This window comes from Heptranchias perlo, chromosome 2, assembly GCF_035084215.1.
Source record: "Heptranchias perlo isolate sHepPer1 chromosome 2, sHepPer1.hap1, whole genome shotgun sequence".
NCBI lineage: Eukaryota > Metazoa > Chordata > Chondrichthyes > Hexanchiformes > Hexanchidae > Heptranchias > Heptranchias perlo.
In genome coordinates this window covers 66,752,504-66,777,240 of record NC_090326.1, presented here as the reverse complement: position 1 = coordinate 66,777,240, position 24,737 = coordinate 66,752,504, and the positions used below count along the sequence as shown (strand labels likewise).

Sequence of the window (24,737 nt, the reverse complement as noted above, 5' to 3'; positions counted from 1 at the left end):
CAATAATGTTTCATCCTGGTGTCCATCAGCCTGCCAAATTAGTTTAAATCCTCCATCTAAAAAAGTGTACAGGAGAAAATGGACAGACTTTCTGCAAAATTTACATTTTCTTGGCACAGAAATTCTGGCTGCAAGGTGTCACAAAATAGGGTCCCTGCTTACAACAGACATCACTAACTCCTAATTAGACCAAATTTGCTTCTTTACCTCATCATATTGAGAGTCTAAAACAGAAAGCTGTGAGATCATTGAGATCAAGAAGTTAGAAATGCTGGAGGACAGTCATCGTAAGTAACAACCCACTGATGTGGACAAGTGTGGGATGTTCTTTATTTTGTATTACAAGAAGATAAAGTTGTACTGTAATTAAGGGAGTCACTCATGAGTGGTATCCTTTAGATTCACCGTGTGGAATTTAGCAGAATTTAGATTTATATCAGGCTTCTCCGATGTTTTTTGTCTGCTTTTGGACAGACTGGCGAGGCATTCAAGCACACGTGAAAGACATGGATCTAAAGTTCAGACCACATGGGGTGCTATTGTTACACCTTTGGGTTGTGCATGCACATGAGCTAGGGCAGTGTAAGTCAACTCCCATAAAAGCAGGATCAGACTGCTTACAGGAGCGACCGACACCACTAAATCAGAGAAGGTATCTGCAGCAGATAGTCAGCGTCACACTCTGCCACTGCTCAGGCAGTCATTCAGGCTAGGCTGCATGCAACCCTAGAAACCTTTGAACCACAGCCAAACTTCAAATCAATTAGTCACCAAGACTGCCTATTTCCACTTTTGTAATATCATCCTGCCTCCCTCCAACTGAAATCTGTATTTGTACTTTCAATACCTCCACCCTCTATAAAAACTTGTACAGAACTCAGCTAGCTGGCTATCTGACCACCCTAAGCCTCACTTGCCCATCTTTACTGAGCTATGAATCAAATTTAAAATCCCCATGTGCAAATTTCTCCACAGCCCTGCCCATCTTCCCCCACTCCATCATTAGAGGCAGAACCTTCAGCTGTTCTCGGCCCTAAACCTAGAGCTGAGTCCATAAAACCTTCACTTGTCTACTGCTCTACCTTTAAAAGCCTGCTTAAAGCTCACCTCTTCAACAAAGCTTTTGGTCGCCTCTCAATTCCCTTTCCCTGAAAGAAACTGATGCTGAGCCTTTCTTTTCCTATCTGCTTTGGGACACTTCTACTTTAAAGGCTCAATATAAATGCATGAAGCTGTTCATGTTCTACTGTAAACATTTAAATTTCAGAGTCTTGAATTCTACTTTCTACCATTCAAACTTCAGCTAACAGAGCTCTTTTATTCAGGACGACTTTAAAATGGGGTCTCCAATGTACAGTATAATCAATGAATGCTGAACACCTGTGAAATTTGCTGCAATCAGACTGCCAAGGTGCACAATTACACATTGTAGGTGCACATCTTAACCAGCCATCTTGGTGCCAGTGCAGACCCAAATGCCTGCTGAGAATGCTCAACACAAGTTGAGTAGCTCCATTAATCTACCCTTGAAATTTCTACTCAGTTTGGTCAAGATACCAGGGCTACCATCTTCAGCTCGAGACACTTGTTGAATTTGTCATGGGATAAAGAGATGAAATTTGTATTCAAAAAAGACAAAAATAGTTTTATTAAACATTTTTTCCTCAGCAATTAACAAGAAACTGAAATCAACATCACTGAAGAAACTGGGCAATACTACATACAAGTACTCAACAAAAAACATTGTTCAAGTCTAAATTTATAAATTAAAAAAATAGCTCAGCTTTCAAAACCAACTCATGTATTGCAAAACTGGTCACAATTCCTTAATTTGAGAACAAACTGCTGCACCAGCTCAACATTATAGCAGAATTTTTCTTGAGTTGATTAGTTACTTCATGATCATACATGTGTTATAGGCTTAAACTGAGGGCCAACTTAGAATAGTTACAGCCTGTAATATACAAGTGACCTTTATTGTCAAATGGCATCTAGGAACCTAATCAAGTACCCAAGTTTCAATTCAGCAGCTGCATTACAACAGGTGACATTGAATCTGAAGTGCCTGATCAGTTTCTTGGTTGTTTGAACCATTCCAAAAATCTAGTGAACTACAACTCTATAGAAATAGTACGTGACAAATAATATTTTGAAACCACACATATACAAACTACCAATGGAACTTTACAACAGTGACTTTAGAAACTCGATATGGTTAAAATAATTAAAATAGCCAGAATAAGTTGCTGAGCCAAACATACTGCAAGTTGGAACTCGACTGATCATTTGTCCAGATTTAGTCTCTACGTGCTTTTTTCCACTTGCAGCTTAGTTTTTAAAAAATGACAATGTAAGCAAACAGATCCACACATAAAAGCCATTTAAATCAGGATGACTGCAATCTAACCTCAGAGATCCTCATGACAGATCTAGTACAAGCTATCTGTTGACATGCACAAATATTTTTTCTGGCATACAGCCAAGACGACTGTATTACTGTCAATAAAAAGGACCAAAAGTACATTTGATATTTATGCATTTAATCAATGTATCCTAAGTAAAGTAACAAATGTTCCAGTCTCAATGCACAAATCATTCAGTTGAAATTCACCTTGCAGTCAATGGGCATTAAACAGATGATGAACTTTAGATTTCAAGCGCAGGTTTTTAAACTTGACAATAACAGTACATCTGAACATGAATACACTCAAATTTCTCCACAACATCCTTTACTTTTACTGCATGCCGCAGTTAATTTTCCTCATCATCTGTGGAATAGGAATGCCATGTCAGTCTCTCTTCATAAAATGCAATCACAACCTGCGGACACTTAACATTGGCTTCCTTGGATGGAACCAGATCTGCATCATCGGAATCCTTCCTAAAGGGTGCAAGTAAAAAGAAAATGTATACACTTGTGTTTGACTACATAAAAACAGCATTCTGAAATCAGTATGTGCTGTACGTCCCAAAGGTGGAGCAACTCATTACACAAAAAGTAGAGCCCTTTCGCCCCACACTCAGCCTTAAATTCTATTCTGGGTACATGATGAATAACGTGGACTCTGGCAGTCCTCATGAATCAGTAGTATTGGCACAATTTACCCAAATTATATCAATACCTCATTTATGGCTAGTTCCTTCACAAAAGCATTCAGAGATGCTTTTTAAATTGTACAGCAGATTCATGAACAGGAAGGAGGCGGTGAGAAACACGATCACCAGCCTTCTACGTCACAATTTTTTTTGTTGGAATTTTGCCTCAAAAAAAGGTGCCTATTATAAGTTCACTAATAAAAGGACGACCTGGTATTACAGTGGGTTATACAGCTGGGGCAAAGGTCTTTTTTCTCAAGTTTACTTGAAATTTGGGTGGCCTCAAGATAGCTCCAGGTGGTTTTCGGGGCTGCAGCACCAAATTCCCTGTTTAGTATCAAACACATGTGGGTGACTGGTGTGGGAATGTCGTAATCATCACAGCAAAAGTCACTCTGAGATCCAACTTAAGACCAGTAGAGGTATCTTTGCTGCTGGTTATGAAAATGCTTGGTGCAAACAATGGATACTTGAAATGGGAAAGTGTTCTATGCTCCTTAATTAAAATCCCACACCTCAAGTACAAGAAAGAAAATCTGCATCATAAAACTAGGTGTACATCAATTAGAAACTACTCTCCTCAGTTTTCAACAATTTAAATTTGACCACCTTTCAAAATTGCTACATGGAAGAGGCAAGCTCTGATTGCTTTAAGTTTACCATGAATATGGCGATTTAAGCTCTAGTTCACACAATAGAAAACTACATTTGCCATTTATAGCTTTATATTTCCTTCCCAGATATATATCTGGGTTTTCTAGTACCGACAAACCCCCTCTATCTATATACCTTATTAAAAAACCTAATGTCTACACTACTTCCTCTCTACAAAATCTTTACTTGTTGTCGTCAGTCACACTTGTGTGTAAACTTTTTCCCTTCATTTTGAATTCCTACATCCACAATGGAAACGGTCTACATAAATTCATCACCCTGCAATTCCAAAATCTGGCCACCAGTTTCCCCCAAAGTGCTCAAAATGTTTTCTGAGACTCTTTCCACCCACCTTCCCCCCTCCCACCCCTGCTCAGTAACTGAAATTTTTAATATGCAAAATAAAAACAAAGTAAAAACATTTAAAAGATTACATTTCACAATAGCATAATTAAATTTATCTATTGAATTGACTTAAAAAGTTTATTTGAAGACCTTAGCACCTCCCAAAAGTCTGGGCTTGGACTTAATAATTTTTGCCCAGAGCTGTGATGCAGTGAGCTGAATTTGGATTGTACAATCCAAGCATGTGCAGTGTACCTAATTTTTTCCAGGATGTGTCACTGCCAGTTAGTTCTAATCCACCTCAACTCACATTGCTGTCCTCCCTCCATATAAACTGTCCCAAATTTCCCTTTTAACAGACAATATCGACAGGCTTTATTAGTGCTTTCTGAAACTTTGCACTGTCACCTCAGCCTCCAACACAGGTGAAAAACTAACTGCCCACTCACAGCTTTCCAGCCAATTATGCAGTAGTACCTAGCCAGCAGTCTTCCTTCAACTCTCTCCTGCACCCCATCAGGTTTGGTGTCTCTGGAAAGGCTCAAAGTCCAGTCCAGTCCAAAACTCTCAGGAATGAAGGGAGCTACTCTCAAACACAGGCAGCGAGTCCTCAAAACTAATGTAACTGAAGGAGCTCTAAAGGAATAAGCCCCAAAATATGATTTCTGCTGGGTTGACAAAAACATTTTCAATAGATAATATATCGGGGCGGGGGACAACTATCTGAACATAAAGTGCTTTACTCCTCTGAACGGAGCTTCTTTTGTAGGCTTAGGTTTAGTATTCTAGCAAGGTATATTCATCATGTTACAAAAATATCTGATTTGTATTTGTAGTACTAAATGCAGCATACCATCAGATATAATAAAGCTTTGTGAAAATCAAATTAGATAAAAAGGGTCATGTTCTTAAGAAAGAAATTTACTTCACAACTTAAAACTCCAGAATTGTATTAAGCCATGTCCTAGCTCTAGCATGCTTCAGAATAAAAGATCCTTACCATTTCATTAGAAACATCAATTCACCGCTTGAGTCAGTTGCACCAATGATACGTTCTGGTTCTAACCCCCTTGCAAAGCCTCTTGGTTGGTTGTCATTCTTGCAAGAAAAAAGTTACAAATTTTCATCCTAAGTCAATTGAAGTTATAGAAAACACGAATGCATACACCAGCAAGCTAGAACACTATGCAAAAATGTACATGATATGTAAAAGGGTCTGAAGCCAAACGAGTTGTGTCAGTGAGAGATGCCACTCGGACAGCTGGCGTGGACTTAAGACAACTTCACACCAGCAGGTGATGCTTAAGAGACTGGATGTAAGCGTTAGTGAAAGAGCGGCATGAGAGATTGATTCACTGCATTTAGTCCATGCTACAGCTGACCTAGGGGCTTCAGACCTCAACAATGACTGGCTAAAGTAGAAGTTATTCATTCCCTTTATTGACATCCCCATTTTTGAAAAGGGAAAAAAAAAATTAACCAAGTTTGCAGAACAGGACTTTAAGTTACTGGAGGCATTGGGTATGGTGGCATAGTGGTTATGTTACTGGACTAATAATCCAGAGTCATGAATTCAAATCCCGCCACGGCAGCTGGCGAATTTAAATTCAATTAACTAAATAAAATCTGGAATTAAAAAAACTAGTATCAGTAATGATGGCCATGAAACTACCGGATTGTCGTTAAAAACCCATCTGGTTCACTAATGCCCTTTAGGGAAGGAAACCTGCCGTCCTTACCCAGTCTGGCCTATATGTGACTCCAGACCCACAGCAATGCAGCTGATTCTTAATTGCCCTCTGAAATGGCCTAACAAGCCACTCAGTTGTACAATCTCGCTAAAAAAAGTCATAAGAATAAAACCAGATGGACCACCGGGCATCGGACCACTAGGCACCGAACACAACAAAGGCAAACCAAACCCAGTCGACCCTGCAAAGTCCTCCTCACTAACATCTGGGGATTTGTGCCAAAATTAGGAAAGCTGTCCCACAGACTCGTCAAGCAACAGCCTGACATAGCCATACACACAGAATCATACCTTTCAGCCAACGTCCCAGACTCTTCCATCACCCCAGACTCTTCCATCACCATCCCTGAGAATGTTCTGTCCCACTGGCAGGACAGACCAAGCAGAGGTGGCGGTACAGTGATATACAGTCAGGAGGGAGTAGCCCTGGGAGTCCTCAACATTGACTCCGGACCCCATAAAAATCTCATGGCATCAGGTCAAACGTGGGCAAGGAAATCTCCTGCTGATTACCACCTACCGTCCTCCCTCAGCTGATAATCAGTCCACCATGTTGAGCATCACTTGGAGGAAGCACTGAGGGTAGCAAGGGCACAGAATGTACTCTGGGTGGGGGACTTCAATGTCCATCACCAAGAGTGGCTCGGTAGCACCACTACTGACCGAGCTGGCTGAGTCCTGAAGGACATAGCTGCCAGACTGGGCCTGTGGCAGGTGGTGAGCAAACCAACACGAGGGAAAATCCTACTTGACCTCGTCCTCACCAATGTACCTGTCGCAGATGCATCTGTCCATGACAGTATTGGTAGGAGTGACTACCACACAGTCCTCTTGGAGATGAAGTCCCGTCTTCACAATGAGGACACCATCCAACGTGTTGTATGGCACTATCACCGTACTAATTGGGATAGATTCAAAACAGATCTAGCAGCTCAAAACTGGGCATCCATGAGGTGCTGTGGGCCATCAGCAACAGCAGAATTGTATGCCAGTACAATCTGTAACCTCATGGCCCGGCATTTTCCTCACTCTACCATTACCAACAAGCCAAGGGATCAACCCTGGTTCAATGACGAATACAGAAGAGCATGCCAGGAGCACTTAAAAATGAAGTGCCAACCTGGTGAAGCTACAACACAGGACTACATGCATGCTAATCAGCGGAAGCAAGACAGAGCTAAGCAGTTCCACAACCAACGGATCAGATCAAAGCTCTGCAGTCCTGCCACATCCAGTCATCAATGGTGATGGACAATTAAACAACTAACGGGAGGAGGAGGCTCTGTGAACATCCCCATCCTCAATGATGGCAGAGTCCAGCACGTGAGTGCAAAAGACAAGGCTGAAGTGTTTGCAACCATCTTCAGCCAGAAGTGCCAAGTGGATGATCCATCTCGGCCTCCTCCCGATATCCCCACCGTCACAGCAGCCAGTCTTCAGCCAATTCGATTCACTCCACGTGATATCAAGAAACAGCTGAGTGCATTGGATACAGCAAAGGCTATGGGCCCTGACAGCATCTCGGCAGTAATGCTGAGAACGTGTGCTCCAGAACTAGCCGTGCCTCTAGCCAAACTGTTCCAGTACAGCTACAACACTGGCATCTACCCAGCAATGTGGAAAATTGCCCAGGTATGTCTTGTCCACAAAAAGCAGGTCAAATCCAATACGGCCAATTACTGCCCCATCAATCTACTCTCAATCATCAGCAAAGTGACGGATGGTGTCGTCGACAGTGCTATCAAGCGGCACTTACTCACCAATAACCTGCTCACCGATGCTCAGTTTGGTTTCTGCCAGGACCACTCGGCGCCAGACCTCATTACAGCCTTGGTCCAAACATGGACAAAAGAGCTGAATTCCAGAAGTGAGGTGACAATGATTGCCCTGGACATCAAGGCAGCATTTGACAGAGTATGGCACCAAAGAGTCCTAGCAAAATTGAAGTCAATGGGAAACAGGGGGAAAAACTCTCCAGTGGTTGGAGTCATACCTAGCACAAAGGAAGATGGTAGTGGTTGTTGGAGGCCAATCATCTCAGCCCCAGGGCAATGCTGCAGGAGTTCCTCAGGGCAGTGTCCTAGGCCCAACCATCTTCAGCTGCTTCATCAATGACCTTCCCTCCATCATAAGGTCAGAAATGGGGATGTTCGCTGATGATTGCAGTGTTCAGTTCCATTTGCAACCCCTCAGATAATGAAGCAGTCCGTGCCCGCATGCAACAAGACCTGGACAACATCCAGGCTTGGGCTCATAAGTGGCAAGTAACATTCACGCCAGACAAGTGTCAGGCAACGACCATCTCCAACAAGAGAGAGTCTAACCACCTCCCCTTGATATTCAACGGGATTACCATCACCGAATCCCCACCATCAACATCCTGGGGGTCACCATTGACCGGAAACTTAACTGGACCAGCCACAAATATTGTGGCTAGGTATTCTGCAGCAAGTGACTCACCTCCTGACTCCCCAAAGCCTTTCCGTCATCTACAAGGCACAAGTCAGGAGTGTGATGGAATACTCTCCACTTGCCTGGATGAGTGCAGCTCCGACAACACAAGAAGCTCGACACCATCCAGGACAAAGCAGACCGCTCGATTTTAACCCCATCCACCACCTTAAACATTCACTCCCTTCACCACCGGCACACTGTGGCTGCACTGTGTACCATCCACAGGATGCTCTGCAGCAACTCGCCAAGGCTTCTTAGACAGCAACTCCCAAACCCACGAACTCTACCACCTAGAAGGACAAGAGCAGCAGGTGCATGGGAACACCACCACCTGCACGTTCCCCTCCAAGTCACACACCATCCTGACTTGGAAATATATCGCCGTTCCTTCAACGTCGCTGGGTCAAAATCCTGGAACTCCCTTCCTAACAGCACTGTGGGAGAACCTTCACCACACGGACTGCAGCGGTTCAAGGCGGCTCACCACCACCTTCTCAAGGGCAATTAGGAATGGGCAATAAATGCTTGCCTCGCCAGCAACGCCCACATCCCATGAACGAATAAAAAAAACATACTCTCACTTTTCCTTTTCAGTCATTTCCAGGCCCCGCTCTGCCCTCATCTTATCCAACCATGCATCTTTTCACCTTCACCGTTTCCAGCACTATGCACCTTCTTGTCCTCCCATCACTTGACCCAATACCAGGTCACCAAGCTGCTCGAGAGTCTACAACCTCTCTTGCTATTTGCTGCCATGCTCTTCACAGCATCAGTCACTGGCTCATGGAGCTGCAACCCCATCCTTGTCACACTCCACTCCTGATAACAGGTTTGCTCACACTAAGTTCTCCAACATCCTCCCCATCCCTTTACACTATCCCCCATCTGGCCATGCTGGAGGACAGAACCATAGAAGTTTACAGAAGAGGTAGCTGCCATTCGGCTCATTGTGCCGGTGCCGACTCTTTGCTAAAGCAATCCAAAACTAATCTCACTGCCCTACTCCCTCAATAGTCCTAAATATTTGAAGCAGAGGAAAATATATCAAATTTTCCTTGAAAAGATAAAATGGTCTCCACTTCCATCACACCCTGTAGCAAAGCATTCCATACTCCAATAACCCACTGTGAAGACACCTCTCTCCTTAATGACAATTTGAGATCAGTGACCCCTCGTACAGACATCTTGGCACTAATCAGAAACTTGGTTTACAACCAATGGCTCCTTCCGCATCAATGAAGTCTCCACCACTGCATTATTTGCCCTGCTTAAATCATTTCCCCCTCTTTCCTCTCACAATCCTCCCCCCTACAATACCTTCCCTTCAAGCACCTCACTATTTTCCATCACTTCCCTCTCACTAATATCCTTACAATGTACCAACTTGAAGGTCCATACCAACTTCCTCACCGAAATCTCCTCCATTAGCCTTTGTACCAAGTGGCAACTCATTCTTTGATTTCAATCTACACTTATGATCAGTTTAACCCCACTCCTCAGATTTCTTGGTCCCTTTATCCTAGCACAATCTCTCAAACACTCCCACAGACACCCAGCCATCTTGTGGCTTTTCTACTTCCAAGATTTCAGTCAGTGTCAAAACCATCTCTGACCATTTCCTGGTCTCCATTACCACCCACACCCCCATTAACTTCACCATCCATCCTTGGGGGTGGGGGACAGATAAAGAAAAACTCTCCCAGCTCCCTCGCTAATTCACTCCAATTTCTAACTCCATCTCCTATGGCCCATCCGGACACTTCAGCTGCTGTTTAGCTGCTCCCTTATCTCCGCCTTTGAAGATCTGGTTCCCACCAAATTGATTACCATCCCCAACCCATTGTTCCCCATGTACCCATCTTTGCTCCCTCAAGTCAGAGGGCTGCAAACTCAAGCACGCAACTGATCTAGTCATTCATCGCCAGACTGTGTAATGCACTAGTGTCATCGCTGTCCTCAGTAAAATCCTCGTAGTACTTTGAGATCACTGTGAAGGGGCAGGCACTTCTTCACTAACTATTCACCTTCTCAAAACCCTTTGCCCACCCTCACCTTCAAGTACAAAGAGCTCATGGATTTCTTCATCTTGGAGACCAACCCCACAGCAATTTCCATCTCTCACCAAGTCTCTACTACCACCACCCCCCCCAATCCCTTCACTGCAGTTTCTTCCCCATCTTTGCTCCCCACCATTGCCTAGTTTATCTCTTACCAGACCCACCATCTACTCCCTTAATTCCTCCCTATTCAGCTGCCCTTCCTGGCCCAATGCTTGCTAACCCTGTTGATATAAAAGATCCTGTGGCACCATTTTAAGAGCAGGGGATTACTTGTGGTGTCCTGGTCAACATTTAGCCCTCAACCAAAACCACCATAACAAATTATCTTGTCATTTACCTCTGCCATTTGTGTGACTTTGCTGTGCACACATTTCCTGCCGACTTTCTTTCAATGCAACAGTCACTACATCTCAAAAAAATACAATTCACTGAAGTGCTTTGGGACATCTTGAAGTCGTACAAGGTACTATATAACCACAAATCCTTTTAGTGGCTGTTTGTGTTCAGGCATCATCCCTAATTTCACAACCTTCAACAACCCCATTCCTCAAAAGACCACCCCCAATTCATCCATTCTCCAACTATCACCTCGTTTGCCAACCGCCCTTTTCTCCAAGATCATTCATAATATCACCTCCCACCTTTATGCTCATCTCTCCCAAATATCTGAATTCATGTTGCTTCAGGCTGGCTTCTGCCCTGACCAGTGACAAATTATAACCCCCCCCAACCCCTCCACGACCACAGCACATTTCTCCTTCCCCATACCCTCTGCAGTGTTCGGTGCAGTCAGCCATGCTATTCGCCACCATTGCACAGGTCAGTGAGACAGGCCTCTGGTAGTTCCATTCTTACTGTCTAAATGAAACTAGCACATCTGCAACAGCTTCTCTTACTACCCCTCCTAGTCACTAATGGGAGCCTCACAAGGATCCATCCTTAGAATCTTACCCCCCCCCCGCCCACCACCTCTTTGACCAAGCTATTGATTACCCCTCCTAATATATCCTCCTTTTGCTTTGATGGGCAATTTTTTTCCTCCCTTATGTCTCAGTGAAGTATCTTGAGATGTTTATCTTTGTTAAATGTGCAATATAGACATATGTTGTGTCATAATTTCTTTCAACTGAACATCAGAAACATAAAGTTATGTTTGACTTTCACCATAAACCACCACTCTTTCACTGACTGAACCAGATCGCACAAAACCTCGGTGTCTGCTTTTACACTTGATTTTTCCCCAACATTCTTGTCAGCTTCTCATCAGCCACCCTCCACAAACAAATTTTGATAACTCAGCCACCTGTAACCTCTACCACTTGCTCATCATCCCCATCCTCACTGACCTATATTGGCACCCTGCCCCCAACACACTGAACTGACAACTGTTGCCCTCGTCTAAAAAGAAAAACTGTTCCACAACCTCGGCTCACCACAATTCTGCAATATCCTTCGTTCCTTCTCACACCCTTTGGTCTTCCATCTCCTAACTCTGTTCGTTTTTTCTCTCTCTCTCTTCCCCCCCTCCCCCCACCCCCAAGCCATCACCACCATTGGTGGAACAGCCATTATCATGGTTGGCCCTACTCACTAGAATTTCTTTCTTCCTTCCTTCCCTAAACCCCCACCACCATTTAAAACCTCCTCCTACAATACTTCAAGAGTATGTCATTGGCTGTAAAACTACTTTGGGATGTTCCAAGGTAGTGAAAGGCACTATATAAATGCAAGTCTATCTTCTTGAAACCCATTTTGCTCAGCAGGTTTAGGGCATCCCTCCTAATTCTCGGGATCCATTCCTTTATCCCGTTTATCTATTTTATTCCCTGCATTACCAACTCCAAGAATGCTTTGGGACTAACAAACATGTTAAAAGGTGTTACAGAAATGATAATAGCTTGCATTTATATGATGTCAAATTCATCTTGGTCTAATGTGAGTAACTGAACAAAACAATTTTTAAAAGTATCACGGGGATATACAACTCAAAATACTACTGTAAATTTAAGTTCAGAATGTCAATCACAGAATCTCAAATAACAAAACGTTGGCAGCCCCTCAAAAACCTTCACTTACCGCTATAAGTTGATCTTCAAGTTTCAAATTGCAAATGGAATAAATCAAATTCATCTCTGGGTTAAGGTGTTATGCAGGTAGTAATCTGATGTAAATTGGCAACAGATTTGTAACCTAAATTTATACCATCTGCTACATTTGTCCCAATTGACTCAGATTCTCACTGCTGGGGTGGAATGGGAATAACCAAATGCCTAGGGCCCTAACTGCATCAATACAAGCTACTCTTTACACACCCAGCAACTAGACGCAGAAGAGAATTAATCACAGACAGGGAGCACAGTACTTGTTTGCACTCTTGGGTGAGAAATAGTGCAGCATACAACAGAAATTATCTTTGGTTGCTTCCATCAAGACTATTATTTTGCACAGCGTTGGTGTAAAATAAAAGTCGCTTCAGCTGAATCAGTTCTGGAAATATCAATCTAAAGACAGTCACTTACTGGATCCTTTTTCTTTTTTGGCTTGTTTTCTTCACTCTCATTTTCAGAGACAGATTTTCTTTTGAATCCATCAGTACGTTCCTTGGTGGCCTTTTGGGAATCCAGAAACTCCTGGATCAACTCTGGGCAATCCAAATTGTCCTCTGGCTCCCATGTATTGTCAGCACTGGAACAGGTTCATATCAAAATCAAATTAAATAAGTGTTTATTCAGAATGGTCCATTTAACTTATTTGGCAGGGATCCCATTAAAATTAGTTTAATAAAAGTTTGTGAAAGAAAGCTCAAAATGCAGATCCTATCCTTGTTCTCTTGGCATGATACAACCTACACACAAGCAATTTGTTCCATTGGTAACCCTTATCAGTTCTTCCCAAGAAACAGTAATACAAATGTAAAAGACATTGGATACAAAGCAGAAACTAGAAATAACTTCCATTTCATTGTAGTAAGTCTCAGCGACAGATCACAAGTTTATATTACATGCATTGTACACCTAACTGCAAATATGGCCCTTGCACTCAATAACCTTGGCAGAAACAATTAAACTCCCTAGGGAATAACACCACAAAGGAGCAAGCTAAATGTTTAGTACCTTAAAAAAAACCATTTAGGAGTTGACACATTAACTTTTGTCACTCTCCAACTAGAATAATTAACTTATTAGATGATCATATAGATCTACTTCAGTTCATACAGTACAATCTTACTTTCTTTTATATATTCTTTTAAGAACAGTTTATTATGATTCTACAAAGGAAGTCCATTAACACATTATACATATGTACCCACAAAATAGATTTATCCCAGAAATAGTTCAACATCCATCTCTGCTCAGATTTAGAATGATGTGGAGATGCCGGTGATGGACTGGGGTTGACAATTGTAAACAATTTTACAACACCAAGTTATAGTCCAGCAATTTTATTTTAAATTCACAAGCTTTCGGAGGCTTCCTCCTTCCTCAGGTGAACGATGTGAAAATCATTTTCACATCGTTCACCTGAGGAAGGAGGAAGCCTCCGAAAGCTTGTGAATTTAAAATAAAATTGCTGGACTATAACTTGGTGTTGTAAAATTGTTTACAGATTTAGAATGTCTGCTCAGGTACAACCAACAACAGGCATTGAGCTACTAGGTAGCTTGGTACTGTAATCCACAACTAAGTTGCAAATGCATTTAGCACAAGAGGTTTACCAAACAAGCATGAATGATGAGAACATAAGAACTAGGAGCAGGAGTAGGCCACATGGCCCCTTGAGCCTGCTCCACCATTCAATAAGATCATGGCTGATCATCTACCTCAACTCCACGTTCCCACTCTACCCCTACATCCCTTGAGTCCCTTAGTGTCCAAAAATCTATCGATCCCAGTCTTGAATATACTCAATAACTGAGCATCCGCAGCCCTCTGGGGTAGAGAATTCACAAGATTCACAACCCTCAGTAAAGACATTTTTCCTCACCTTCGTCCTAAATGGCTGACACCCCTTATCTTGAAACTATAACTCCTAGTTCCAGGCAGGGGAAACAGCCTCTCAGTGTCTACCCTGTCAAGCCTTCTAAGAATTTTATGTTTCAAAGAGATCACCTCTCAATCTTCTAAACTCCAGAGAATATAGGCCCATTCTGCTCAATCTTTCCTCATAGGACAACCCTCTCATCCCAGGAATCAATCTAGTGAGCCTTTGTTGCACCCCCTCTAAGGCAAGTATATCCTTCCTTAGGTAACGATACCAAAACTGTACATAGTACTCCACGTGTGGTCTCACCAGAGCCCTATATAATTGCAGCAAGGCCTCCTTACTCTTATACTCCAACCCCCTTGCAAATAAAGGCTAACAAACCATTTTTGCCTTCCTAATTGCTTGCTGTACCTGCATGTTAACTTTCTGTGATTAGAGCACAAGGACACCCAAATACTTCTGACTACCAATATTTCTTAGTGTCTCATTTTTAAAAAAATATTCTGCTTTTCTATTCTTCCTACCAGTGGATAATTTCATTATACTCCATTTGCCACCTTCTCGCTCACTCACTTAACCTGTCTATATCCCTTTGCAGCTCTTTGCATCCTCCTCACAGCTTACTCTCCCCTCTAGATTTATATCATCAGCAAACTTGGATACATTACACTTGGTCCTCTCATCCAAGTCATTGATATAGATTGTAAACAGCTGAGGCCCAAGCACTGATCCTTACGGCATCCCAAGCTGCCAACCCGAAAATGACCCATTTATTCCCCCTCTGTTTTCTGTCTGTTAGCCAATCCTCAAACTATGCTAATATATCAGCCCCAATCCCATGAGCCCTAATCTTGCGTGGCACCTTATTGAATGCCTTTTGAAAATCCAAATATACTACATCCACTGGTTCCCTCATCTACCCTGCAAGTTTCACCCTCAAAAAATTCTAATAGATGCGTCAAACACTATTTCCCTTTCAGGCTTACTACTCTTTTTGGCAACACTGTAAGCCTCTTCTTTAACCTAATACTATCCTTAACTTCTCCAGTTAGCCGTGGTTGGATCACTTTTCCCATGGAGTTTTTATTCCTCAAGGGAATGTATATTCGCTGAGAATTATAAATTATTTCTTTAAATGTTCGCCATTGCTTATCTACCGTCATACCTTTTAATCTAATTTTCTAGTCTACCTTAACCAACTCGCCCCTCATACCTACGTAATTGGCTTTGTTTAAATTTAACGCCCTAGTTTCAGACTGAACTACATTACTCACAAACTCAATATGAAATTCTATCATATTATGATCATTTTTCCCACAGAGGATCCGTAACGATAAGATTACTAATTAACCCTGTCTTATTACACAATACTAGATCTCAAATAGCCTGTTCCCTAATTGATTCCTCAACATACTGTTCTAGGAAACTGTCTTGTATGCAGTTCCATTACCTCATCCTCCAACCTACTTTAGCCAATTTGGTTTGCCTAGTCTATATGAAAATTAAAGTCCCCCACTATTATTGCATTACCCTTGTTACATGCTCCTCTAATTTCCTGATTTGTACTCTGTCCAACACTATAACTACTGTTAGGGGGTCTATAAACTACTCCCACCAGTGTTTTCTGCCCTATGTTATTTCTTAGCTCATTTGAAGACCAGGGCCACCAATGTTCAGTGCCGCAGAGTTGAGTTGGAAGGGTTACGTAGGCTTTTTAAGAATAGAATGATGTAGATAATATGGAATCTGACCCCATGTTTGCAGATGTGGATGAGGATAGGCTGCCCTGACTTTGGCACCAGTGCTGTAATGTAAAAGTGCTAACACAATCACCTCAAGGGGTGGCTTTACCCAATGCCTCCGATGGGAACATTGCCAAATATATGCTGCAACTGGATTGAGTGCACAATACACAGACTAATGGTGTCATTGTGTCTGCATTGTAGATTTTCTTTTTATAAAAAGGAGAACTTTCCTAGTCATTGGGAAAGGTCCAGCAGATGGGAATAAAGTCATGACGTGCAACTTTTCAAATGTTATGAGCAGTTGCTTATTTGTTGCCCTCAGTGCTATGGAATCTGTCTCAATACAAGTGGATTTCAAAGCACCAGATGCTGCAGCATATTGCAGAACCACTTCCACTTGATAGTCCTGCAATGTGAAGGGAACACTAGGTGAACGTCAATGCACAGCGAATTTTATGCTCACTGATTCAGACAGGCAAGACAGAAGCCATCAAGTGATTTAGAAGCAATTTCACTAAATTTATTGGTACCAGTGGGGTACCTTCAATATTATGGGAGCCATTTTAAGAGTGTTACCAAACACCAAATTTGATTTTATTTCCAACCTCAAGTAGTTTCTGCAGACAAAATTTCAACAGTAAAAGCATGCCCATTTCACCATCCAACATTCAAACAGAAATTGAAGAGTAAAGCAAAAGTCACTAAAATAGGTTGCCTGCACAGTAAAGCTCCTTACTCTGTAAAACCTTTCCATTTCAAAAGGTATTCAACCCTTCCTTGTACAACTCGTCTGTCTAATACTCTTTCGACAATATATTCTTCAGGCTGAACATCTTCAGACTTTTTCGTCTTGCTACCTTGTTTCTTTCCCATTTTGGCTGCAAAAAAAAGACAGGATGATAAAGCACATAACATATGCCAATATCATTCTATTATTAAATATACTTAATTTACATTACAGTTTAGAAAAAAATGGTAAATCAAAACAGGTAAAGTTTGTTTATTCCCAGTTTCCCCCAAGCTCACATTGTATCTCACAATCAAGTCAGAGCTAAGGCTGGCATTTGGGTTTCAAAAGCATACCCCATCAGCAGTTTTCGCCATCAGCTGTTCCACTGAGTGGAGCACAGTTCTATCATGATGGCTAACGACACCAACCAATGGGCCAGCAGCTTTTTTGAGGTTTTCCACTCAGTGGCCTGGCCATGAACTGCATGCCAAACTGACCACCAACAATTCATGTACTGTAGTTGGTTAGTCCAATAGGTAAGTGTTTACACAAAAGTGGGTGCAAGTGCAGGCTTGCAGAAGCATTGCAGTTCGTGTATCTCTAAGAACGTGGGCAGGCTGCACGCATCAATTAAAGATGCCGTACCAGGTAGCTTAGCAGTTGGCAAAAAAAACACAAAAGCTTATTTATCTAGTATAATTGATTTTCATCTAAGTTATCTCTAAATGTTTCATCTTTACTTTTGAAATGACTAAGATCTGTAATATTAACAGTCATCTTTTCCAAGATCAACTGTAGACTTTAGTATATGCTTTACACATTGCTACACACAAGTTGAAAACAGTATGCTCACAACATGTCTGCATATGTGTATGCATACAGGTTTCTTGAGAAACAAGAACATTCTTTACAAAATTGCTGTCCTGCTCTTTCCTCCCAAGCATTGAACACAATCTCGAGGGTAGAGCAGTTAATCTCTACTTCTCGCACTGTCACCCTTGAAACATTTACACTAGGTATAAGATATGCACAGGTACATCCCAGGGCTCAAATTCAAGCTGCAGCATGTAGGTGCAAATCCACATGCTGGCATATAATAGTGCATCACCTCAATTTTTTTTACTTTAAGAAAAGTCAGAAATCAGTGCTCCCCAGTCTCCCCACCCCACGCCAAAGATGCCTAACTGAAATTAATCACAATATACCCAAGCAACAATTTTAAAATGTTATAAATGCCATATAAGCAGGTAAAACAATTAAAATCATTTGAAGCATTCTAATTTGAGGGGCTTTCAATAAATGCTAAAGCTACATGACCTGATTAGAAAGACCAATTGCAAATTCTTAATCAGGGCTCAAAATTAGAAGTGCAGAATTGCTGCCAGTTTTGGTTGGGCATTAAAATAATTTGATGGATATACACCATATTGTTTTGCTTGGGTTACTGATGATATTTAAATACCTTGGGATGTGATGACATTGGCGAGGCAGTATTTAGTCCTCATCCCTACTTGCCCTGAGGGCACTAGTATTAACCGTACTTAGGTCAGACAAGGTGGGTCCCTTCCCTGAAGGATATTAGTGAACCAGTTGGATTTTTACAAGAAATTGGTGCCAGCCCACAAACAACCAGAAATGGTGAATCCAATTTCCCTACTTGTGAAGGTGGGATTTGAACTCTCAACTTCTGGGTCACTACATCCGGTACCTTAACCACTAGGCTACTCTACTGCCATCTCTTCTCCCCCTCTACTCATCCACAAGTGATTTAGAGACTGAAGCAGAAGGCAGGGAGGGATGGGCAACATTTTGCATCTACATGTTGTAACTTGATTTTCTAAATAGTTACTTCCATGCCATCAGGGCAGTAAGGAGCACTGATCCTAAAGAAAGAATCGGTTTCTATCACATTTCCCGGGGAAGAAGACTAGCATTCAAGACTCACAATATTTGGTCAATTTTGAATTGACCATTATACTTCATATTGAAAACAATAAATAGCCCGGAATTTCCTCAAATGGCTTAACCAGCAAGTTACGCCAAAATTTACGCTGGTTCCTACGCCGACTGAAACGTACGCCAATATTTTTGGAAAATCTCATTAATATATACTGGAAATCAGCATAAACAATCAGGGCTTGAGGAAAGTGCAGAACCTACACCATAGTCCTTCTTTATGTCCCTCTTTATTTATGAAAATTAAAGTTTAAAGCCAACAAACCATAATTCATGCACATTAGGGACATGTTCAAGAAAATGCAATTGTGGATGCGTTTCAATTTTTAATGTGACTCATTCTGATGTCATAAAAATGCATTGAAAGATCTAGAAAGGATTGCAGGTCTCAGGGAGAAGTAAAAAAAAAATAGAAACGCCATAAAGCACCAGAAATATGACTTAGGGCCCTGCTTAAAATTTTAAGCATAAATGTACAACTAGTTCAGATGTGGCATAAATGCAGCAAACTCACGCTCTGATTTTTTGCAAGGGGTGGAGCTGTGTTAATGAGTGAGGGGGTGCCGGCAGAGGTTTTGCTGAATCTGCATAAACGATTGAGGAAACTCAAGGAACGTGCGCTTTTTGCCTAAGCGTGAATTTCCTTGACCTTTTGCACTGAAAACCAGCATGCCATCCTAAGTCATTATTTCAGCATATGTTTCAAGGAAAGTCCAGTCCAATTTTGAATTCCTTAAAGCGCTGGAGTTGTGGAATTGAAGGAAAAAGATTGAATACCTCACTCCAGACGAGGTGCAGAACATAATTTGTAGCAGCTATAACAGTTAACAGCGATTTGTATGAAGACAGTGGAAAATGCTCATCCCCCACACAAGGACCCTGTTTTGTTGGCTAGCTTGAATTTTAAAGCTAGAAAGGTCTTCAAGGATTTTAGTGGTCTGTAAATGCATGTTGCAGCTCAGGAAAGAAGCTGGAGTTACTTTGAACAAATAGTTACTGGTGTTAAGAGATGTTAAAGAACTGATTTGTAGGGTAAAAGGAAAATTTGTGTGCTCTTGCTTTATAGAGGAAATTAGAAGTCAGTCCAGGTAGATAGTTGGATGTGCTCTTTGGGAGGTTGCATATTTTAATAATTTAAATTGTGGGAGTACTTTTGTTGCTTTACTGGTTTATTTTGTTGGCTCTAGATCAATTATAAATTTGTTAAAACAAAACTGTATAAAAAAGATACAGAACTGAAAAGAGGGGGGGGGGCAGGGGGAAGAAATCACTGGTCTACAATTTTTTAATGCTAATTAAAAAGTGATCTAGAATGGTGGCTTGATGCTAATGATGGGACCCTGCATCATGCACTTCTGAGTTTAGGTACAGCACAGCCAAATGCAGAGCTAGACCTCCATCCAGTCTGCCTCAAAAACAGGCTTCTGCTCCAAACTCTAGAATAGCAGTATGACAATTAGTATTTTGACACTAACCACCCGTAGGCCTATCTGAGTGACATTGGCAATTAGTGCCAAATTGAAGCAGTTTTGTGTTGAAGGCTTGTGCCAGCTAGGAACTGCATCAAGACTACCCACACTTCTCATTTGGACCCTCATAGCAAACAGAGACTTTTATCCAATCAGTCTGGCCTAGATTTAGCCCAAGTCTCAGAGGCAAAGGCTTGTGTCTAACTCTCTGCACAACCAAGGTTCCTCATACAGCATTTTTAAAAAAAACACAGGGGCCTACCTCAATAGTACATTTGCTTGGTTAAGTGCTACACAAACAGAAAAAAACTTCAAGTTCAATCTTTTGCTTGTGCTCAGCATCACAAGTTTCAGGCGGTGCCCCTGGGCTAGGGAGGAAAAACTAGTCATGCTGCCAAATACTGATTGTTTGTAACCCCTACTGAAAGCATGTTCGCACACAGACATTTAGCAAGGACTGAACTCAGTTATGATGTTTCCTTTCTCTCTTCCACCCCCCCCCACCTCAACAGTAATAAAAGTTAACAGTATTTTCTATACTCTTAAGAAACAACTTGCTGTGTTTTACATCACTACAGTTGCAAATCTCCATAGCCCTTTCCTCTCCTTACCATCCTCTTCCAGAAAGTCAGAGGGAGCATGATATTTGTATACCCCATAACTCTGCTTAAATACTACATACATATGCAATAAATGGGGGGAAAAAACTTTAGGTAACTGCATAATTTTTTGAAGATGGTTATCAGCTTCCCTCACTGGCTCAGTAGGTTTACGCAGTGAATAGCTGAGCCATACAAACCAGGAAAATCCTAGGTTTGAATCTTGGTCTGTGCACAGTTGGCTAATCTTAACTGGGACAGCAAGAGATACTGCAATTGGCCAGTGCCTCTGGGTTAGAGGGGGTGAAAAGAACACAAGGTTTCAACTCCCAAAGTCAGTGATCCCAAAGTGCATGTTAATGTTAGGCGAGGACAAGAATAGGATTGGCTGCGATGCCCTTCCCCCAGTCTACGGACACTAAACGACAAGGACCATACATGAATGGTCACTTGAGCACGATATTGGAGTACATCCTAGGAACTGCACTCCAGCAAGACAAACATCTCCGGGAGGGAGGGGAAACAAATTGATATAAAAATTACTTTCAGAATTTAAGCCCTGTAGGATATTCTGAAAGCAAAATATTACTGCCCCAGTCATGAGTAAACCTTCACGTGTAACTAAAGCTGACAGCAACACTTCCTGCAATTTGAACACTTCAGAGGATCGAGACAAACTTTCGTAATTAACAAGTTTTAAAATAAGCAGCGGGAAAAAAAATCTAATTTATCTTCCATCTTTTTAGTGGACAGGTAAGAGGATGAAAATTGAAAAAAGTGTTGTGGTAACTTGTCAGCTGTTGACTGTATATACAGAATTGATCCCAAAATCAGGGTTTGATTAGTCAATATTGTCACTCATTTTACATAATATGAAATGTAAAAGACATTTGTTTCTACTGTTGGTCATTGGTAGGGGGAAGAAAAGTGACTTTCATTGCAAAACAAAAAATAAGCACTCCATTATAGAATACACTGATCCCGATTTCAGGATCTTTATTTATAAACCATTCTGTGCACTGTACTAGATCCAAGTTAGTCTAGGAAAAGCTGGCAAGTAAGATAGGGTGAGAAGGGGAGAAGAGTTTCACATCTGGATTTATCAGAATTGGATTAAAACAAATCTGTTTTAGAACAGGTTTGAAACCAAGTACATTTGAGAATTTGGTTTGTCACACAGACAAGTGAGGAGAGCACATATGCAGAAGTTGGCAACTTCAGACAGTGTTTCACAAAATCTTCTTGTTAAAGACATACATATCGCTACAAGAAACCACACCAAGCATATTTAAACTCCAATAACAGATCTAAAATATAATTGAGCATCGTTTCCTAGCTCCACTAAACACATACATGATATTCCCCACTTACTAGCTCTAAGCAGGATCCTGGATGAACAGCTAACTATTAAAATTTGAAGATTTTTTTTAGTTTAGCAGATTCTTAATTCACAAATATATAAATCTGCCATTTTGCACATCTTTTACCAACTCCAACATCAATAGTGGCAAAATAGCTGCATCTTCTGAATACAGTGTCAACTGCATGTTGGAAAGTCATTGTATCCCAAGACAAGATGTCAACCTCATTCTGTACTCAAAATGGCAGACCTGGCAACACAACAGGAGCTCAGGTTTTATTTTAAAAGTTTTGTTAGATTTTCCAGGGTACTGCTGAGTTATTTCATTGCTTAGGGTCTGGGAGTTTATGAACTGATACTCAATATTCTACATATTGTTAAATGGTCATGTACTGTAAATGGGATATAACATGATGCATTGCTTTCAATTATTTGTAAACATGGATTAACTCACTAGTAGAAACAAGGCTAATAGGAGAAAAAAAGGAATCTTCAACCGTGGTCATCTTCGACTTTGTATCCGCCTACTCAAGCCCTAGGAAAAAATAACCAGCAATTGCTCACATATAAATAAAGTCAGCATTTCAAACATTTACATTTTGGGGTAAACAAGACCATAACTATTTTAAAACATTTAAATTAGTTAGATATATTTTTAATAAAAGGGATACATAGTGTAAGATGGCAAAGGTTACAACAACCCAATGTAGATCAGTCAACTCCAGATAAATACATTCCTAAAGCACATACAACAGATCAAAACACTGAATTCAAATTTACCACTCACACCTACTTTGTGCAGCATGTGAGATTCATGCACTGGTGTGTGCCTAATGACTCAAATGTAGTCAAACTACAACCCAGTGAAAAATTTCATTTTTGATTTTTGACTTCACTCCCCCACTCAGGAATTTATCACTCAAAGTGCTTCCTGAATTTGCTTATCAGTTTGTACATCTGCCCCTTATCCTACTGTTGTGGCTTTTGTACTTAATCTTTACATTCCACTTATCTTTGACAGCTTTAGAAGACCCCCTCATTCACCATTTTTCTAGCTTCCCTCACAACTCAATGACCTGAGATCAGGAATCAGCAGTCAGCATGTGGCTTTCTTCTAATACAATGTTTGGTTAAATTACATTAAAGTGTACAGGCAGTAACAAAAAAACCGACTTTTCCACAATAGAAAATAAAGAATGCGCAATTCATAAGAATCCCAAGCCTGAAGCTCTAAATTTCCATATATGCCTTTATCAGGATTCAGCTGCATCACAAAAATGTAAGTTACAGATTAACAATTACTCTTCAGTAATAAATAAAAGCAGCCGACTTGTGCACTACAAAGGAACTGGAACGTCGTTTTTAAAGTGCCCAGTTACGCATCAGCCTCTTGGTTTTGCATATAAATTAGTGCAACAAGGGGGAAAAAAGGGCACATAAAGAGCAACGAGCTAGTTAAAAGAAAATTCAAAGCTGTTCTTAAGCAAACAAAAACTGACGTCAATTCCACAGGTTCGCGAATCAAGGCAGATGCAAATTTTCAACAGTCTCCGGGTTTAAAGCCGACATCATCATCACTGCCACCACCACCCTTACCCCTCCCCCCACCCACCTCCCTCACAAGAGGAAAATTAAAATAAAGTCCCAGAAACCTTCGCTTAACAACCAAAAAATAAATAAAATAAAACGGCAGAGACTCGGCTGATTTTAAAATGGGAAAACTTCCCTAACCTCCCGTTGCGCAGGCACAAATCTGCTTAGGAGTTCGGGGCCTACACAATTCTGGTCTAACTCGATTTAAATTGAAGTTTTGTCAGGTGATTAATCTCAAGCTGCTAGGCCGATACAGCGCGGCGTTAAGGAGTTATAATGTTGTTGTAGCTGCTGTAGTAGTAGTAGCGGGTGAAGGTCTGGTCCGGCTGGCTAGTAAGGCTAGCTGCCTGCCCTACCTGCCCGGTTCGGTTCAGTTCAGTTCAGCTCAGCTCGGCTAGGCTCGGCTCCGCTCGCTGCTACTTACAGCCGCTCGTCTCTCTGAGAGTCACTTCCAGTCCCGCCAAAAACACGCGCGGAGACAGCGCGCATGCGCGATCTTACACTCGGGGTTGGGTTTGGGGGGGGGGTGGGGGAGTGCAGTCTACAGTTTATATAGTTTAATTCAACAGTACCGATTTATTAACACGCAACCTCAAGTCAAAGGGGAAAAAACTACCCCCCTTTTTTTTTTAGTTGGAATGAAAGACGTGATAGAAAAACAGTTTTATTTTTTAAGAGCTCGTGGTCGTCACGTGATCCAGATTACATTTTCGAGAATTTTTTTTTTGCAAATTGTATGAATGTATTCAACTTTATTTTTGTAGGAAAAAAATGCAATGTCCTACAAAAATCATTTACTCTGAGATATTTTATAAAGGGTTACTTTATATTGCGTCATACCGAAGGCGTTTCGGCTTTTTCCGCCAAAAGCCGCCGTGGCTTGATTATTGTGATGTTCATGGAAAAAGCACAGCATATGTACAAAAAAGAATCACAGGGCTA

General features: G+C 41.4%; 1 protein-coding gene across 5 annotated transcripts; it reads right to left on the bottom strand.

The window, feature by feature from the left end:
• Positions 1-2,523: 2,523 nt before the first annotated feature.
• Positions 2,524-24,308, bottom strand: LOC137339978 (chromobox protein homolog 3-like). Of its 5 annotated transcripts, none has more exons than XM_068002108.1 (6): positions 24,220-24,308; positions 22,657-22,737; positions 16,825-16,966; positions 12,879-13,044; positions 5,096-5,193; positions 2,524-2,881 (listed from the first exon to the last, which is right to left on the bottom strand). In XM_068002108.1, the coding sequence occupies exons 2-6, from the start codon at positions 22,706-22,708 to the stop codon at positions 2,752-2,754; spliced, it is 588 nt and encodes a 195-aa protein (XP_067858209.1). In that variant the 5' UTR covers positions 22,709-22,737; positions 24,220-24,308; the 3' UTR covers positions 2,524-2,751. The 5 variants fall into 5 exon arrangements, with proteins under 5 accessions (XP_067858209.1, XP_067858201.1, XP_067858216.1 ...); XM_068002100.1 differs by having other exon boundaries at positions 24,152-24,261; XM_068002115.1 differs by lacking the exon at positions 24,220-24,308 and adding an exon at positions 23,934-24,088.
• Positions 24,309-24,737: the final 429 nt, after the last annotated feature.

Coding starts and splice junctions, on each gene's coding strand:
- LOC137339978 (XM_068002108.1), bottom strand. CDS start 22,708: ATGACCACGGTTGAAGATTCCTTTTTTTCTCCTATTAGCCTTGTTTCT. Junction 16,967..22,656: donor TATTAGCCTTGTTTCTACTA/GTGAGTTAATCC, acceptor TTTTTTTTGCAG/CCAAAATGGGAAAGAAACAA. Junction 2,882..5,095: donor TTGATGTTTCTAATGAAATG/GTAAGGATCTTT, acceptor TGCACCCTTTAG/GAAGGATTCCGATGATGCAG.